Source organism: Brassica oleracea, chromosome C8 (genome assembly GCF_000695525.1).
Source record: "Brassica oleracea var. oleracea cultivar TO1000 chromosome C8, BOL, whole genome shotgun sequence".
Classification (NCBI taxonomy): Eukaryota; Viridiplantae; Streptophyta; class Magnoliopsida; order Brassicales; family Brassicaceae; genus Brassica; species Brassica oleracea.
The window spans coordinates 13,273,336-13,286,715 of record NC_027755.1 but is presented as its reverse complement, the minus strand read 5'-3'; the positions used below and the strand labels follow the sequence as shown (position 1 = coordinate 13,286,715).

Below are 13,380 nucleotides of genomic sequence, written 5' to 3'. Positions count from 1 at the left end.
CCTGCGTGATCGGTGTACAGCCCGCCTGGTGCATGAATGTCTCTAGCCCGCTCATAAATGCGTTCGTCACCCTCCCGTCGGAATCTTTGTGCAAATATATCTAACTCCGTAACTCGTAAATACTACCGCCACCGGCCATTTTTTTCTTAGATTCTTTTTTGAAATCTTTTTTTTCTGATTTTTTCGGATTTTTTTTTCCGTTTGTGTGTTGTGAGGAAGAGAGTTGTGGGAAATGACATATATATAGAGAAATTTTCGAGTTGGGTAGTTGAAATATAACAAAGATTTTACAAGAAATGTTTTACATGGATTTTTCATGGTTTTAACATAATATTTACAACGACTTTACGACGAAATTAGGTAAGTTAAAGCACATTGAATACACGTTTTCACCTAAATGTAACGGTAACATGTTTCATTGTAATGTCGATGTAACGATTACGACGTATTTCTCATTCCACGTACTTTCGTCGTAAACTTACATGGATTTACGACGAACATATTTCGTCGTAAATTTACATGGCGTTTACGACGAAAGTTGGTCTCCTCGTAACTGCGTTGTAAACACCATGTAAATTTACGACGAAATATTTTCGTCGTAAATCTTCGTTGTTATGGGCACGTTTTCTTGTTGTGAAATAGATAATTTTTCATAATATAATGGACTTCCAATTTTTATTAATAATATAAATCCATTCCTTTTTCTTCTTAATATGCTGGTATCTATGTTTCCAAATAAGATTATATTTTTTTATACTGCTATTAGTATTTTCAAACAAACCCTTTTTTTAAAATTGCTATTCATATTTCCAAACAAACATTTTCTTTAAATTTCTGTTCATGTTTCCAAACAAACTTAATTTGTACTTCAGTTTTAATAATATAGATATAATAAAAGAAGTATATCTCTATCATATCTTCTTAGTTATATTACATTGTATTATTTGCAACTTCTAAGGGCACAAACAATTCAAAGTTGCATTTTGCTCGTTACTTCGTTTTGTTAGTTCATAGTTCGTTTATGTGTCTTGATTCGTGACTGTCACGGAATATCTTTTCAAGATTGAGCTCGTTTTGTTTTTTGACACCAAACATCTCATTTTGTAAAATATTCTGTGACAAAAGTTTTTAAATTCGTGTGCCGAATGCTTAGCTAACGATTTTGCAAACGCATTAGCTTGTCGATAAATAAATCTAAAAGTAATCACTCGAGACTCATTGGTTATAGTTTTGATATCACTAGTATATTGGAAAGTTGATGTTCTCTCCCGTATTAAACGTGTCGATCATTTTTTGGTCATCAGAGAATACATGAATGTCTTCTCGGTTTATTTTTAATTCTCTATATATTAATCCTGAAGCATCATTACTAGGATATTCTTATAATACTTAGAAAAATAAATTCATCCATACAAATATATATACGACAATTTTTCTAAATAGGCATTTTTAAGTTTTTATCTTAAAACTAGCCCATCATATTGAAAATCAGATTAATAGCCTTCATTAATAAATCAAAATACTAAATTACCCCCATTCACTAATAAAACTACAAAAATAATAACAAACAGAAAAAGTTCGACGGCGAACAGATATATCACGACATCTCCGCCATCAAAGACGCCGGAGACAGTATCACGGCGATCCTCTGCCATCGAAGACGCCATAGACAATATCACCATGATCCTCCACCGTTTAACTTTTGCTAGTCAAAAATCAGAACTGGCTGATGTAAGTTTTCAGATTGAAAATAGAAATTAGGGATTTTGATGTAAAATTTGGGGTTTTCTCTTCTTTGAGTTGTAAATCAGTGTTTTTATGCCAGTCTCGTGACATTGCTGAGCTTGTGAAAGGAAGTATTGAATCCAGTAGAGAAAAGCATCTCAACTTTACTTTTCTTATGTGTCGTTTTATTCCACATTTCTTCTTTAGTTTTATGAATAGATTGGTTCGAAAGCCTTTTTTTCTATTTGTGTGCAGCTAAATCTTTGTTTTCGAAGACTTGAGAACCATGAAATATGCTTAGGAAACATTTCTCTTTCTTATGGTGAGTTCTTGCATGCCACTGGATTTCAACCACAACAGCGCAGCTAAGATTTTGGTTGAAGTTGAGTTGAGTAAAGGTTTCCCTTCAAGAATTGCTGCTAATGATGAAAATAGATATATTTATATGGTTGATGTTGACTATGCTTGGTTGCCTTCTAAATGTGAAAGATGTGGTCAGCTCGGACACAAGATTAAGAACTGCTTGGAATCTGTTACTAAGTCTCATATAGTTGCCACTGATGTTTCTGAAAATCCCTCTAATGGTAGCACTGTGGTCGTCGAGACCAACAAACTACCAAAATTTGCCCAACCTGACACTTCTTTAGTTCAAACTTTAGCTGTCACAGTATCTCCTCCAAGTAATGAATCAAGTGTGGTCGACATTGCTATTCTCGAGAACCAGTTGTGTGGTACTTTATCAGCAATCCCAGTGTTCCTGAGTGTGACTGAGATGAGTTTGCTTATGACATATCTAGTCGATTGCTTGTGCTTGTGAAACGTTGTAGGTTTTTTTTTATTTCTATTATGACAAACTTTGATAATTTTTATTAAACTAACTATCAAATTGATTAGTTGTGTACAAAAGAATATTCTCAATTTTTTCCTTAAATAAAAGATACGAAATTACCTAATATGGTTAACATACATATGACAATTAATGATTATGACTAATACATATTTGATAACAATTTTTTTATCCTCTCACTTTTTCTTTAATTTTATATTATTAAAAAAAATAAACAATCATATTAAGCATATAATAAACAAATTTAGACTTTTTTCTTATATGTTATATTTTTTAAAACAATAATAAATTACTAAAAATGGTAAAAATCTCAAACTGAAAATTTTGTCACCAACTATTTAACTTTTTTTGGTTCAATCAAGATACAAATGATTAAAAATCGTATGAATATGAAGTCTCATTAATAGATATTCATATTATATATATATATTAATATCATTTAAATTAAATTATATACTATATAAAAATATGATAATTTCAAAATTTTCTTTAAAAAATAACCGAGACCTTAATATTTTAATTTTAATATACAAATGTTCATTAAAACAGTTTAATTTTTTTTACAGTAAATATAAAAATATTAATAAAATCATATGAGTATGAAGTATCAATAATAAACATTTATATTAAAATATGATATATATATATATATATATATATATATATCTATGTCAATCTCACTAAAGTTTAATTATATACCATATAAAGTAAATAAAATTATTGTTTTGATTTATTTACCAAAAACCTGATTGTAGATAAATGTATTAGTTTTGATTTATGTGCTTACTCTAGTGTATATATTTTTATGTATACAAATTATTATTTTTAAATATGTGGTTTCTAATATATTATTTGATCCTGACAATCCCATAAATACTTCTTTAAATCAAATTGATTTTTAATATTGGAAGCACTATATATATATATTATTTTATTCAGATTAAATATTTTAATATTGATTTTTATTCCTAAAAGCTTTTAATGAAATATCATGACAAGATTCCAATTACCTCTTTTTGAGTTTATTCGATAAATGAGAGATTTGATCATTTGTCTAATATTGTTCCTCCCTAATACCTTATCTAGCCATTATAATTGTAAGAATGAGAGATTTGAATAATTAATTATAAGTTTTTTGGTTTATCATTTAACAGATCAAACAATTCTTACTTTATAGCACGTCCATCCATTGCTCTTGCATAGCCATCTGGATCCCTGAAAATACCAAACTCGTCCGGTGTTAGATAGTTATTATTAAGTTTAGCTTTTTCCCTTTCAGCAGATGGTGGTTTTGAATGAATGTCGATCGATGTGGGTGCTGTGATGTCGATCGACGGGAGTTTGGCTCTGCTGAAAGGACGATGGAAACTGGTGCCTCTTCCACAAGCTTGTGCGAAGAGTGAATCTGTATCTGAACGTTCCTGGTAGTTGAGAAGTTCCTCATATGTGAAACCTTCACGAGGTTCATCTACCCCTCGCTCATGTACCACTGTTTCTACTGCATAGCTCTCGTGATAGTGATCATCTGCCCAACTTCCAATTGTGTAATCTCCTTCTCGTACACGGTTGACTCCAGTGTCGATCGATGGGTAGTAGGCAATGTCGGTCGATGCTTGTTTGCAACTTGTTTGATGAAGATGAGTGTCGATCGATGTTGGGACGGTTTTGTCGATCGACGTCCCATTCCTTTTCCAAGAGTAATGGTGGAGAAGTCTATCTTCCTCAGCAAGAATGACTCTGTACTCTTTAGCTCGTTCCTCCTCATAATCCTTATCATTATCCTCTGTATGCAGGGTACCAGAGTGCATTGCCATGGTGGGATTATAGTAGTCATTCTCCCAATTGCCTGGACTACTGTCGATCAATTCTTCCTTATGAATGACGATCGATTTCTGATTGGCACTGTCGATCGATGTTGCGGTGTGAGTTTTGATTGACGCAGAGTACTCTGTCTCGTACTCTGCTCCACAGTGGCATGCTGCTATGAGTCCTGGATCATCAATTCTTCTGGAGGACGTATGTGGCTTCATGACTAGAATAGGATCGTAGTAGACATGGGGGTCTATGAGCGTCAGGCACAACTGATTGGTTTGCATGTTGCACACTGCTCCTACTGTTGACAAGAAGTCTCTCCCAAGAAACAGAGAAGAATTCCAGTTTAGCTTGATATCCAAGACATGGAAATCAACTGGAACTAGGGCATTACCAATCTGCACCTCTAGGTCTCTTACAATTCCTCCTGAGCTTCTCTTAGAACAATCCACAAAAGTGAATGATTCCTTGGAAGGCTCCACCTTCAGACCCAGATGGTCTGCCATAACCCTAGGTAAGATGCTGACTGATGCTTCTGTGTCGCACAGTGCATGTGGGAACTCAATTCCCTTCACCGTACATGGTACTGCAAACTTCCCAGGATCACTCTTCTTCTTCAGTGTAATTCTATTATTCATCTTTTCTCTGGCCTCACAGAACATTCTCCTAATGTGCTCTTCAGTTTCTCTGGTCTCTCTGAAGAACATCCACAATCTGTGGGTAAAATAAGCCTCCTAGAATGGTTTCTCTAAAGGAATCCTGAAGACTCTCTTTTGGAAACTTTCCATATCATTTTCATTAGCTGCCCTTTTCAGATGCTTAGCAACCTTTCCTTTTCTCTTCCTCAAGGTTCTCCCCATAGGAGCCTTATCAACTTCCATAGGCTCTGCTGCATCATCTGAATTTTTGCTGGTGGTCTCTGGAGGGTTAGCTGAAGGTTTGGGTTGTGGCCTGAGTGCATTGAGACGGGCGACGTCTGTCTTTGGCATCTGCACTCGGTATGTGAGAGGTGCGCGTCGATCGATGGGCGCTGGAGGTTGTCGATCGATGGCGGTCTCTCTCTGTCGATCGATGGCAGGACCAGTTTGCCGATCGAGTTTGACATAAACAAGGCTGGTCAGATGTGGGTGTCTTTCTGGGAACTCCTCGTGAGTCATGATCCTCACGGCATTGCAAGATGCGGTCGACTCCGTAGGTTTCGTCGATCGATGCTCTGGAATGGCTATCGATCATTTTTGGTTGACGTCCGTCGATCGATGTTCGAGATCTGGCGTCGATCGACACCAATGCGATCCGCTGAAACTCATCGAACTCTCTACTTCAAAATCTTCTTCTTGCAGCTTCTCTTGCTTCACCACTTGCCAGAAATCATCATCTATGATGGCATTCACGTGGTGCTTCATAATATCATCTCCAACCCCTCTTGTTAAGGTTTCTTGCCTCTTAACAGCTTCTCATGTCTGAACAACCTGCATCTCCAGCTTCTTCACATGAGTGCTCAAAGTCTCAAACTTTGTCTTCAGGTTGTTGTAGACAGAGTCGATCTTCCTATTGAAGTCCACCGTCGTACTCTGTTGTCCCTCAAGAACCTTATCAAGCATTGCTTCAATCTTTCTCTCCTTAGTAGGTGGTAGTGGCTTCTGGTAGGATTAGTTTCCATAACTCATGTTGTTGTTGTAATTCTTGCTGTAGGGTTTCTGGTACTGCGAATTCTAGTTGAAATTACTCCTCTATCCATTTCCATAGAAGTTTCCAGACCTCTGAAATCAAGTTCCTCCAATGAAGTTCACATCTTCTTCTACCTCTGATCTACCATCTGTGTCTACAGCTTCTGCATCATCTACTAAGCAAGCCTGCTTCCTGAGAAGCTTGTGAACACTGTCCAGCTTTGCTCTGACCTCATCCATCTGGTCATTCCCATGGATGGCTGCAGATCTCTTCCTCTCAAAATCAGTGTTCTTGGTGTTGTTGTTGGATGCCAAGTTCTCAATAAATCTCACAGCTTGATTCCTAGTGTTGAAGTTCCCATCATTGGAAGCATCAAGAGCCATCTGATACTGCACTGCGATGCCTCTGAAGAAAGTGCTGAGCAGCTGCACCTCATTGAATCCATGGTGTGGATAGTCCCTCTGGTAAGACTTGAATCTGATCTAGGAGCTTCTGAAGGACTTTGTAGGCTCCTGAGTGAATGTGGCAATCTTGCTCCTCAAGTCTTTAGCACGCGCCTCATCAAAGAAGTTGCATAGGAATGCATTCTTGATGTCAGCCCAAGATGTGAGAGATCCTGGTGGTAACGGCTTAAGCCAATGCGAAGCCTCTCCAGCAAGTGAGTACTTGAAGAGCTTGCAAAGTAGGTAGTCCTCTGGTACTCCCTTGACTTGAATAGCAGATATAAGATCCTCGAAACTCTCCAGATGGTCCATAGGATGCTCGTGAGATAACCCACAGTAGGGTGTCTGTCCCACGAGTGTGTAGTACTGCGGCCTCAACTCGAAATCGCCTCTCTGGATAGCCGGAGGACGAATAGCTGATATGTTGGCATATAACTGATCTGGACGGTTGTAATCAGCCAATGTTCTAGGTCGAGCAGCCTCATCTACAGGTAGAGTAGCTCATGTAGCATCAGTATCGGAGTCAGGGATTGCAGCCCCATGAGCGTATATCCTCTGACGTGCTGCATTACGTAGATGACACTCCTGGTCATGCAGGTCTCCCTTCTCATCACGTACAAGAATCAAAATCGTAACCATGTCTCGCGGCTCAGTATCGATCGATATTTGGACTGAAGTATCGATCGACGTCGGATGGAAGATATCGGTCGACGGAAGAGTGTCTTCGGCCGATGGTGGTAAGCGAGTATCGGTCGACGAGACTGGTGTTTGGGTCGACGGTGGTTGACGAGAATCGAGCGATGAACAGGTGTTGTTGCCGATCGATGAGGAGCATTTTCCTTTGCGGATCGAACGTTCCAAACTTGCAGGATCTAATGAGAATAGCAGTTGAATTTCCTTGTTGCTTCTGGTACTGCTGGGCATGCACCTGAAAGAACAAGATTTTTTTTATCAAAAAGTGGTTTTAAGAAAAAATCTAGGCTAAATCAGACTAAATCTATTAAGCGATCAAAGCTCCCCGGCAATGACGCCTAATTTGATCTCACTCAAATTACCCTACGGAGTGAATTACTCTCTCAAATAAAAGGTTCAGTTATAGTACTTAGGGATCGAATTCTCAGGGAGCTATGGAACCTAATAAATCTAATCAGGTTGATTACGCTATGTTGATTATGTTTAAATGTAAAAGACAGGTTTGTGAGCAAGGCAGTTGCTCGATTGATTGATTGGGGATTTGGTACTTAGATGAAAGTAGCTAGACTTAGGGTTTTTATTCAGGTAATCAGGATTATAATCCTACGGATGCCTAACAAGTTGTATGCATGATATTATAGGGCTCAACACTTATAAACAAACCGTTAGGCTCTCGCTTTCTAGGTTTGTCTATTGACCAGTATCGATCGAGGCTTCTATAGGAATATCGATCGATTCACTTGTTGAACCGTCGAGCGATTATTCGATTGGAATATCGATCGACGCGTTTGGTCAAGCTTTAACGCACGGGTTGAGATGGATTCAGGGTGAGATGCAAGCTATCGCTTATGTGTACAACTCCTAGGGAAAATTCTAGGTAGCTAGTAGAGAAACATGCATTAATGACAATCCTAAAGATGAATATCACAACTTAGCAATCTATAGTTGGGGTTAATCCTTCATAACCTATTTAAACCCTAAATCTAACAAGAGAATTACTCAGACATGGCTAAGCAATTCATAACAGCAATAAGGTATAAAAACTGCATAGATAAATAGATAGATATCAATGGAGTTTCAATCACAAATCTCTTTGGATCTTCTCTCCAATCTACGAAAAATCCTAGAAAACCTTTTGCTGTGAAAATAGTAAAAGAAGAAAGCACACTTTGCCTCTAACATGTTGGCAAAGCTTATATAATTAGATTAAAACTCGTCAGGGGTAGTCTTGTAAATTGGTGAAGACTTGGGCTCTAAGTCGGCTGGGTCCAAACGGGCTTTCTGCGCGCTTCGCTGTCGATCGATGTCAAGATGTGAACATCGATCGATTATTCTTCTTAAATATCGACCGATGGTCGTGCTCGATGGTCAGCTCAGATGTTTTCTCCAAACATTTCCAAAATGCTCCAAAATCATCACTTTCTTACAAATCACTCATGATCCTATAAATATACTAAATAGACTCTAGAATATAATAAATAGTAGTTAAAACACTTATAAACCATGGGTAAAAGTGGGTCAAATTCATGGTCTATCACATATTTTGATTGGTTTTGCTATTTATATTTTGGTATATTGAGTTATATCATTATTTCAAATGAATCATATTTTTTTGGTTATAATTAAACTAAAATAAGAATAATATTGTTAATTATATTTTGTTTAATTTTTCCTTAGGTTGATCAATATATTGTTCTTTAATTTATATAGTAATTTTGATAAAATATATGTCTATATTTTTAAAATTTATAGATATATCTTTTTTTGTTTATGTTTTTGGACAAATATAAAAGAAAAAGAAAATTAAATTTCGTTTATATATAATCTACTTTTTATATTTTATAAATATTTACTTGTATTTTGTATGTGCTATTGTAAAAAAAGAAGGAAGTTTAAGCTTTTTTGAAAAAAGAAAAAGTTAAAAAGCTAATTAAAGTTTTATTAAAAAGAGAAACAAAATAGTTATCAAGATGGTATTTAGGTATAATTTTTAGTTCGTTAATATAATCTATGTAATTATTATTTTTGAAACATATGATAGATAATGAGTTTATGTTTTTTAAATTATTTTATTATTATTCATTTGATAAAATATTATTATCTTATATAACATAATGTCTAAATTATTTTACTTTTTCAATTTTTTTTGTGAATTTGTATTTTATATAGATAAGTAAGTACATTTTAAAAAATACTAGATATTTTATTTTTATTTATGCATTTGGGAAAAGCTAAAAGGTGATAAAATTTAAACCCATTTATATATAAAAATATACATTTTAATTTTGTAAATATTCCTTTTTCTTATTTATGTTCTTTTGAAAAAAGGAAAATTTAGTTTGAAAGCTTATTTAAATTTTATTAAGAAAAAATAAATAAAAATAGTTTCTATTAATAAAAATCATTAAAAAAACATTTTTAGTTTATTAAGAATAGTTATGTAATTAACCGTCGTGAGAATTAATGTAAGTACGACACATTATAGAGATTATAGAGATTTGTTTTCGTTGAAAAAAAGAGATTTGATTTCACATATAATATTTTATATTATTTTAAAATATTTATTTATAATATTTTAAATTACGTCTATTATTTTAAATTAAACCAAGATTTTTTTATTATATTTAAATTGGATTATTATTTTCTTAATTTCATGTAGTTCGGTTCATTCTATTATAGTTGTAAATATATTTGTAAATTTATTGTTTTGGAAAAATAGGAAAAATAAATATTAAATCAAAGTTGCATTAATAAGCATAAATTTTAATACTTAAAAATTTTATACACACTTATTTAAACACTGTTACGTGCTAAATAAAAATAATTTTTTGATTTGATTTTTCATATTACGAATGGTTGGTTATTCCTATTTTATTATACTGGATTGTATCAAAATTATGATCACAATTTTTTGGTTACAATTAAACTAAAATAAGAACATCTTGTTAAGTTAGATTTTGTTTACTTACTCTCTCAGGATAAAAATATATTTTGTAAGATTATGTATAATTTGATATATGCTGTTTTCGATAAAATTCTATGTTGTTAAATTTTGTTATAAAAATTCTAATCATTCAATCAAAAGTATATTGATAAATACAAAATATTATTTATTTTGTTACAGCCTGAAAGTTTTAAATATTTATTTAGTTTTGAAATAATAATAAGATATAATCATTTTTGAAAAATATAAGATATTAAATAATAATCTTTGTTGTTTAAAATTATTTTCTTATTAATTATTAGATTAAGAATATTATTATCTTTTAGAAAATAATATCTGAATTATTCCCTTTTTACTTTTTTTTTCTGAAGTTATGTTTATATATTTATAAGTATATATTTATAAAATTTAAAGTTATTTTTTTATTTTTGTTGTTGTGGGTTACATAAAAATAATAAAACTAAATTTTTTTTATGTAAAAATCTATGTTTATATTTTACAAATATTTCCTTTTTATTATTTATGTGCTTTAGTGAAAAAAGGAAAATTACATTAAAAATTAATCATAATTTTATTAATAAAAAAGAAACATAAATAATTGTTATTAATGGCAATCAAAAATAATATTTTAATTTCATTAAGGGTATGAGTGTAATAAACCATTGTGAGAGTTAAGATGAGCGTGTCACGAAGGAAACTAAGTTTTTAAATAATATTATAGAGATTTTTTGATGTTTTCATTTTCTTCTTAATTTCCTATTACTTACTTTTTGGGTTTGCTTTTACTTACTTTGCAAATTCTATTAGGATTATAAGTCTCATATGTGAACTTATAAATATGAAGTTACTCTTTTGTTATTTGATACCTTGATTTTAATTTATAAAACTTATAAAAACTTTGCAATAAACTCTTGAATCCTACTTCTAAGCATTTTTCAGTATTCGACAAACTTAAAAAGGCTTTGATAGAAGTACGGGTGGGCAAAAAAAACGAACCGAACCAAACCAAATCATGTTGTTTACATAACCCAATCATGTTCTACTCAACCCAAATTGTTTGGTTTGGTTTGGTTTTAACCGAGCCAAACCGATAACCCAATATATTATCTATTAATAAATAATAGATATATGTATATTAACATATTGTGAAATGTTTTAGTTTAAGTTCCGTTTTTTTTCCGTACCTTTTATATTTTTTAAGTTCCCAAATATGCTGCAAATAATATTATTATATATATTCTATAATTCTAATCCTAATACGTAATACCTAAAGAATGTATTAAAACGAAACCTAAAAACTGTAAGCATATTAAAGTCTTGTTGCAGATTATTTCTCAGTGGCATGAGACAGACGTCTGGAATTTTCTATAGTCAAATTGGGTTTTTAGTTTTTTTTTTTTGCTTTAGATTTTAGTGAAGAGCTCTTTTTAGTTAGACCATATTTTATACGATAGATAAACTTAATATTCGTACTTTTAGTTTTTAAATACATTGTTTTAGTATTGGATTTTTTAGCTAACAAAGTTTATATTCCACCCCTACTTTTTATAAGTTGATTATTTTTTAATCAGACTAATACCAACATATTTTATAACCAAACCGAACTACATCGAACCGAACCAAACCAAACCATAAAGTGAACCAAACTAAATCTAAACCAAACTGAACTAAACCGAACCAAACTAAACCCAAACCAAAGCTACTTCGGTTTTGATTGGGTTGAGTTTTATAAAACCAAAATTAACCAAATCAAACCAAAACTAAACCGATATGCCCACCCCTATTTAGAAGGCATCCTCAGAATTTAACATTATTTATATGCTATCCATACTTTCACTCTGTTGGTTGGTATCAAAGACTTTACTAAGATTAGATAGGTGGTATTGATCTTGTATTTCAATGGCATGGAGACCAGTAAGACAACATGTGGATGACTAGATGATATATGGTGTTTTATACATCTTGTATATATGCTTTTAAATTGGTTTTCAGAGATTCGTGGTTAAAGTATGGTTGCTGAGAATAGGAGAGTTCCCACACTTTCAAACCTTTCTCCCTGTTCTTGATACTTGACATTGTTTGAGGACAAACAAGGATCTAAGTCTGGGGGAATTGATATATGGTGTTTTATACATCTTGTATATATGCTTTTAAATTGGTTTTCAAGTCTTTATCGAGTCTTTCTAGTCCTTTTGGAGTCATTACAGGTCTGGAGTTGCATTGGATGGGAGATGGACCAGCTGGAACAAAAGAGGCAGAAAACAATGCAATTTGGTGGTTTTCACGCAGAACAGTCAGATAGCGGAGCAACCCGAGTGACTGTTCCAAGTGAGTATTCCAGCGGCAGAGATTTTTAAGGAAACTACAATCATTACGGGATTTGCCCTAATTATCCCTATTTTCTCTCCCAGCCGCTTGTGGCTTTGATATATCATATTTTTTGTTTCTCTTTATCATTCTACGCTATTCTAGACAGAAGAAAACCATTGGAGACTTTTGTGCTTTTGGATTGTAAAGGGAGAAGGCTCCATCTCTCTCACCATAGAGAACATTATCCTGAACCCTCTTTCTATCTCTTTTATTATGCAGTTTCATTCAGGATCTATGTCTTTGATTGCTTGCATCATGATTGAGTAGTGATCTAGCATGCCTAGGGTTTTTAGGGTGTTGAAATATGAGCTAAACATAGATAAGCTATTCTTGATTATTCTTCATCCATACTATTCTTAAGGCTTCCATTAATCTGATCACTTGATGTTAGATCCTAAGTTTATCGCCTAGCTAACCGCTTAGGAGATATCTTGACATGTATTGAATGAGCATTACGTCCCTAACCAGCGAAAGTAGAAGTTAGAGTGTTTTGTGAACATATCGGACTTGACCTCTATTGCTTGATGTCGCATCTTGATCCAAACGAGAGTTTAGGTATCAAGATCGATCAGCATAGGGAGCAGTACCACGACAGTGGACTGTTCTACTTGAGTGATCCGAGTTCTAGACTTGCTCTTAATTACACTTGAATAATTGTTTGGCTCACACTTGCTTAACACCCGATCAAACCACCCTAGGCTAGCATTTTAGTTATCTGAATACTTTAACTAATCTTGTTACTTGTTTCTCACGAAACCCTCAAATCTTTAAAACCCCATATTGTTTTAGCTTGATATTGATCCCATAAAGATAAAGTGTAATAGTTGGTCTCTGTGGATTCGATCCTAAAGTGCTACATCGACATACCATTCGATTGT

At 33.5% G+C, this 13,380-nt stretch overlaps 1 protein-coding gene across 1 annotated transcript; it reads left to right on the top strand.

Moving 5' to 3' along the window:
- Positions 1 to 2,059: 2,059 nt before the first annotated feature.
- Positions 2,060 to 2,542, top strand: LOC106308692. Its single transcript, XM_013745824.1, has one exon. The coding sequence runs from the start codon at positions 2,060 to 2,062 to the stop codon at positions 2,540 to 2,542; it is 483 nt and encodes a 160-aa protein (XP_013601278.1).
- The last annotated feature ends 10,838 nt before the right edge of the window (positions 2,543 to 13,380 follow it).

Coding starts and splice junctions, on each gene's coding strand:
- LOC106308692 (XM_013745824.1), top strand. CDS start 2,060: ATGCCACTGGATTTCAACCACAACAGCGCAGCTAAGATTTTGGTTGAA.